This window comes from Nicotiana sylvestris, chromosome 8, assembly GCF_000393655.2.
Source record: "Nicotiana sylvestris chromosome 8, ASM39365v2, whole genome shotgun sequence".
Lineage (NCBI taxonomy): Eukaryota > Viridiplantae > Streptophyta > Magnoliopsida > Solanales > Solanaceae > Nicotiana > Nicotiana sylvestris.
Genome location: NC_091064.1, coordinates 59,330,592 through 59,337,373, shown reverse-complemented (window position 1 = coordinate 59,337,373; position 6,782 = coordinate 59,330,592). Strand labels below are relative to the sequence as shown.

General features: G+C 33.6%; 1 protein-coding gene across 1 annotated transcript; it reads left to right on the top strand.

The window, feature by feature from the left end:
* The first annotated feature begins 972 nt into the window (after positions 1–972).
* LOC104237216 (uncharacterized) lies at positions 973–2,851 on the top strand. The gene is made up of 2 exons (XM_009791328.2): positions 973–1,251; positions 2,284–2,851. The coding sequence occupies exons 1-2, from the start codon at positions 1,010–1,012 to the stop codon at positions 2,555–2,557; spliced, it is 516 nt and encodes a 171-aa protein (XP_009789630.1). The 5' UTR covers positions 973–1,009; the 3' UTR covers positions 2,558–2,851.
* The last annotated feature ends 3,931 nt before the right edge of the window (positions 2,852–6,782 follow it).

Here is a 6,782-nt window from a genome sequence, read left to right as displayed (position 1 = left end):
GAGGGCATTTTTGTAAGCATCTATTTTTTAAAAAAATTATGCAATGCATTATAATTTTAATACACCACACCAAACAGTAAATAAGAAATAATATATGCATAACTAATGATTGGATTACTAACACATGCATTACTAATACACCTTATTCCGCACTATTCTTATACACCCTACCAAACCACCCCTTAGTGCTTGAGGGATCTTTTTCATGGTTTCATACTTTTCGTCTCATGTTTTTCTCATATCACATCATATATGATCAAATAAAATCTGAGTGCTTTGTTCATTATAAACAATAATTTATTAAATTTAATACAATAAAATAAAAATTAAATGATCATCCTCAAAATTATCTCTCGTTTTGATTGTTTGCCTTCCAATTTTCGCTTACATCTAAGTAAACTCTTTGGTTATCGCTGGATTCCAACCTAGGTAGGATTGTGTGTCTCACGCTCCTTCAAGGAGTTGAGGAGAGTAGAGTTAAGCGAAACATATTTATTTCTGAAAAAGCTACACATACAGAAACGACATATAAGAATAGAAATAAATAGCAAAATTGAGTTAATTTAGGAGACGAAACTTAAAAGAAAGAAAATCGACCAAACCCAAACCCCACTTCACAAAAATACGTGAATTCTGTGTTTATATCAAATCATATTAAATTACTAAGTGATATAATAAGGTGATAATATTGTTAATTGACTATGGAAATAGAAGTTTATGTGCACACGCATGTATAATATGTGTTTGATATAAACATTGGTGCCAATATATTTTTTCTCAATCTCCTCTCTCTCTATCATCAGACCAATTAAGGGGCATATCTGTCATTTTAACATATTGAGTTTAAGGTTCACATCATCTGTCCCTCAACAGAAAACGACTGCAAGCAACCTGTGGTCTACCTGTATACATATCACATTCACATTAATATATGCATCTTTGATTTATTTCTTTAAAATAATGTGATCGTGTACATAAAATATGCAAAACCATGTCTGGCTCTATATAAATGAGCAAGAGGCAAGAGAGATGCAAACGCCGCCTCAAGGGCGTCTTGATCGGTTGCCTAAAAAAAATTGGTTTTAGTCTTTGTTTTCCTTCCTTTAATTTAGACTTCAAATCAGAGAGATTGAAGAATTTGAAGAAAAAGAAAATGGTTGATCTTCAAATAGTTTGCTCCATGTGTGGTGATGTGGGCTTCCCTGACAAGCTCTTCCGCTGCGCCAAGTGCCACCACCGCTTTCAGCACTCGTATGTCCTTCTTCACCCTTCTCAGTTATGTATCTATGCATGTTGAGGAAAATCGTATTAATTAATTAGTAGCTTATACAACTATTGATCTTAACAAGAAGACCAACTAAACGAGACAGATCATTGCTGATATGTTAGTTAATTATTAGTCGAACGATTGAAAAGAGGGATTCTCGTACCAACCCATAGGAAGAAGAACTTCATTAGTTTGGTTCAAATTCTCACTTTCTTCCTCGATTAATCAGTTCAGCCTTTAGACTAGTGTTCGTAGGCTTTTTATTCTGATTTTTTTTCCCTTTGAGAGGCCGGATTCATGTGCCAACTTTATGAAAAAGAACGTACTCCTATTAGTTTGGTCGAACGGTCCAATTTTCTTCCTCGATTAGTCTAATCTTCTCTATCAGGCTAGTCCTTAATTTTATTCGAGAGTTTAATCTCATTTATTTATTTCTTTCTTTGAAAATTACTAGAAATTATATACTTTTAATGCCATCATTAAATTTCTTGCTTTGTGGATCAAGTCTTATTCTTGGGATCAACATGGTCCGCAGCTTGATTTGGTCCCTCATGACTGCCACGCCTTTATAGTCTTTGACTGAATATATATTTTTCTTTTGTTTAATTTTCGTTTTGTTTCTTGGTTGTGGCCAGCCAAACATGACCCTCGTCCACCGCCACTATCACCTATCTCAGGGAACATCCTACACTCATCTCATCCTTATCATCCGGAGATATTCATGATCATAACATGATTACTACTTTAGAAAGAGAAGGAAAAATAAAGAAGAAGAAAGAGCTAGCGGACTCTCATTATTTTACACTTAAAATAATAGACCATGTGTCTATGTGGTTATAGTTTTTTAATCTAGAGGCAGATATAGAATTTAGAGCCACTGAACTTAAGAATTAGTATAATCGCATTATGTGTATATATAATTTAATTTTTTTTCGTCTGTAAGCATATATAGTTCAAGTCAAAAGAAATAGTTTTCACGGAACTTATCCTAAATCTGCGTATGTTATTTATGATAGGTATTGTAGCAACTACTACAGCGAATCCTCGGAGCCAATACAAGTGTGTGATTGGTGTCAAAGTGAGGAGAAAAGCTCGAGGCATGGTGGTTCCTCAAGGAAATCAATTGCAGGAATTAGTAATTCAGGGATCAAATCGGAATATTCAGGAGACAAAATCAAGCAGAATGATAGGGAAGAAAGTGGTGCTGAAAGGGCAAAGAATCCTAGTGGCACTCCTTCACCTCGGACAGCAACTCGAAGATACAAGCTTCTCAAGGATGTCATGTGTTAAAAGGGGACATTATGAGATTAGTTTAAATTCTGAATACGCACATGTAAATGAAAAGGAGAAGTTGTAGGATCCTAGTGAGTTTTTCAGATATGAGGCTTTGGTTAGGTCATGTTCATATTTCTTCCTATGGATAATCGTAAGTTGTTATGATTTTCTAGTGTTTTTTTCTTTTATTCCTTTTCTTTTTTGGCTGCCAAGAGTTTTTGGCTCTATGCTAAATAAGTTGATAGAATCAGTGGAACTTCATGTACAAATCTGATGATAAATAAGCATGAGTTTTCGTTAGCCTTCCTATTTGCTAGATTGTTCTTTGCCTAAGTCCTTCTTGATGGTTAATTTCCTTTAATTGCACGCATGAAATAAATATATTTCCAATATGCTAACTCTATTACTCCTTTTCTACTCCTAGTTTATATGGTGAGATTGAGAGTACAAGGGTCAAACTACTTAATGTTTAACTTTGTATGATTCAAACATAATCTTCAAATCTTTTGAAATAAAATCTACATATTTAATTAGAGAATAGATAAAAATTAATATAAATCAAAATAGTTAATAATTTATGTACTTAACAAAACTATTTAAGAATAATGTGATCAAAGAACAACTTATGGATTTTTCATACAGTAAAGAACGCCACATTAAGTGAAATAAGAAAATATGGAAAAGTATTTCAACCAAGAAATTTGATCCCCTTTTTAAATCAGAGATCTGCATAGCAGAGCCTAATAAAAGTGTCGGGAGTCATTAAGAGCTAGTGATGGAGGTTTATTCATATGGTGATAGTGGAGGCACACTCTTTTGCTTTCTCAGTTGAGACTCTTGGGGAGAATTGAATGCGCCTTTGATCCCTTTTCACCAAAGAATTCATCGTAGCTAAAGTGTTAGGTTTTTGCCCTGAAGTTTTAATTTATGGAAAATGTCTAAAAATGTCACTCAACTTTCAGAAATGGCCTATCCATGCCATTTGTTAAAAAAAATGATCATTTCATGTCACTGTCGTTACACATTTGACTCATCCATGCCATTATTGACTAACGGCTCAATTTTTATTTGGCCCATCCATGCCACTGCCGTTAGTCAATAATGGCATGTATGGGCCAAATGTGTAACGGCAGTGGCATGAAATGAGCATTTTTTTTAACGGATGACATGGATAGACCATTTCTGAAAGTTGAGTTGCATTTTTAGGCCTTTTCCGTTTAATTTATTAGGGCTCTCTTTAATGAAAGAAGGAAAAAAGACTCGTAAAAGGAATAAATCTCTTTCATATTCCTTATCTTTTTCTTGGAGAAGTTTTGTACTTCTATAAATTGACCTTTTCTCCTCACAATAAGAACAACAATAGTAACATCCACAATGTAGTTATTAAATAGTCTTGTTTACAGGAGATTTTTCTCTCAATAATTTTATATTTCTATACTAGCTTTTATATGCAGGTCAATTGACCAAACCCCATTATAATGCACTATTCTTTAGTTATTTTCTTTCTTGTCTGATTTATCGTTCACCAACTTTGCATTATTAGTTTCCACATGTACTATGTTATTTCGATCCCAACAAGTGGTATCAGAGCCAACAGTTCAGTAAAGCTGAAGACAGGTTTAGGGCGGGTTCAAATCAAGTAACAATCAATTTGACGATAATGAAGATTTTCATCCCAAAAAAAATCAGTTTGAAATACTACATATGGAGACTTTCAACCATATATTTTCAACATTCCTATTGCTGGGTCTTTAAAACCAAAAGTTTTTTTAACCTGTGGTCACTTTTAATGCACATGGCTCCAATTTTAACTCATACCCGTTTTTAATAATGACAAGCAACAGTGATGAAGAAAGAAGGTGAATCAAAATTCGTCAAGAAAATTTAGGCGAAGGGGAGAATTGTTAGGATTTTGCCCTGAATATTTTTATCTATTAGGACTCTATTTCTTGAAGGAAGGGAAAAAAAACTCCTAAAAAGAATAAATATCTTTCATACGTCTTATCCTTTTGTTGGAAAAGTTTTGTACTTCTATAAATTGACGTTTTCTCCTTGCAACAAGAATAACAACAATAGCATCCATAATGTAGTTTTTAAATAGTCTTGTTTAGGAGAGATTTTTCTCTCAATAATTTTTATATTTTTATACTAATTTTTATATGTAGGTCAATTGACCAAACCCCATTATAATGTCATATTCTTTAGCATATTTTTTACTTGTCTGATTTATTGTCCATCAACTTTACATTGTTAGCTTTTGCATGTATTATGTTGTTTCGATCCCAATATAAAGCTAGTAACTTTCGAGGTGCCATGAGGGTATTTATGAGACCCCTATCAGTTTTTCTTATTAAAGGAAAATATTTAACCAGAATAGATCATCATTATGCACAATAGATTGAGTACATCACAATCCAATAGAGTTACAGGTTTGTTTGACTTAATTGGATTTTATAGGAAGTGGTAGTATAAATTCGTATAAAAATGGTTAAATAGAATTTCTATTACGTGGGGATCATAGGAGAAAGGAAATATATAGTTAGAATCAAACTCATAGTTATTGTACGTGAAATACTTTTATCGGTATCATTAAATTGTTCGTATTCCGCTATAGTTTAGGTTTAAAAGGGTCCTCTCTCAATTTCAATTTAGATGACACATTTTATTTATCGATAATTAGTTTGACTAAATTTTGAGGCTAAACTAGATTAGTTCAACTCAATATTTCAAAATTGAAATTTGGATATTTACAAATAATACGAAAAGTACTATAAGTTGTAATTTTTCTCATGTCAATATGATCAAATTTTTTTTAAAATATTACAATTTAACTTTCGATAAGCGAAATGTGTCATATAAATTAAAACGGATGGACTACGTATTTAAACCTCTTCCACTCTCATGTTTTGTCAACAAGGGTTCCTTTTGTTTGAAGTAAATATTGAAGTGACACTGAAGCCATGACTTTCACCTCTAACTAACAAAAATCAGGTGAGTTGGTTGTTGGAGACTTCTTTTTCAATCTACCTTCTCTTTTGTCACTCCTTAGGAACTCTTTCGCTCTCTCTCGACATGAGAACATGGTTTGAAGATGAAGGAAACTCGGTTAGAAGTCACCATATGTATTATGTATATATGAAGTTACAGAGAACTGAGGGGGTTAAGGACTAATTATACGTGCTAGTGGTTTTCAACATCTTTTCACTTTTAGTGTTTTTTTTTGTCAGCTATCAATGAGAGATTTCATGTTCGCACACTCCAACAAATTTTTAGCTTTGAATCTTGCAAGTAACACTTTTGTGTACGGTCAAAATCGGACTCATTTATTGCATGACAGATTGGGATGAAAATGTAATGAATTAATAACCGACCTCGGGTTCCATCGAACCAGCTGGATATGAGGTTAGAAAGTCCATCATCGAGATTATCGAGTCCGTAACCCCGGAATCGACCCCGACTCCGATTGAGCTCGAGGAAACATTATCGGACCGGATAATGGAAGGCCAAAATATCTGTAACTGGTTGGATATCACGACGAAAATCTCGGCATATACCAATGAGAAACTGGTTAATTAGCAAATCATGTGATCTTTTACCTTTTATAGAACTGTACCTAAAGTAGGATTCCCCTACTATATAAAGGGATTTTGGTTATTTGTAAAAGACACTGTAACACGCATCCCAAAGCATTTATAATATTATTTTATTTCTGCAAGCTACTGTTCTTATGTATTTGAAATCATTTGAATCGCATTCAGTTCAAGTGAGATCTATTTCTCAAGGCTATATATTGTTCAAGTCATATGGTTTGAATTTACTTTATTACTGTTTTCGTTATTTATAATTCAATCTATCGCTTTGTGTCAAATTAGTTCACATATCCTTAAAACCACTTATAAATTTAATTGTTATCCGAATTTGAGGGTAAACAGTTTGGCGCCCACCGTGGTGCTAATGATAATAGTGGTTATTTGATACAAATTTCCATAACACATACTATTTTACACTTGTTCTTTGAAGTGTATCTGATTTCAGGCTTAAGCTCAAAATGTCAAACTCACAATTAACACCTCTACCTGCTGACAATGAATCTAGTCATCACGGTGAAAACAATAACATAGCGCTAGTAACGAGGTACCGCCCGTTGATCCTATCAGGATTCCAACTGCGGGCCCGTTGGACGCTAATTCTCACGTGGCTATCGACACAAGCCCCCTAGTGACCCTGAGAATAGAATCCG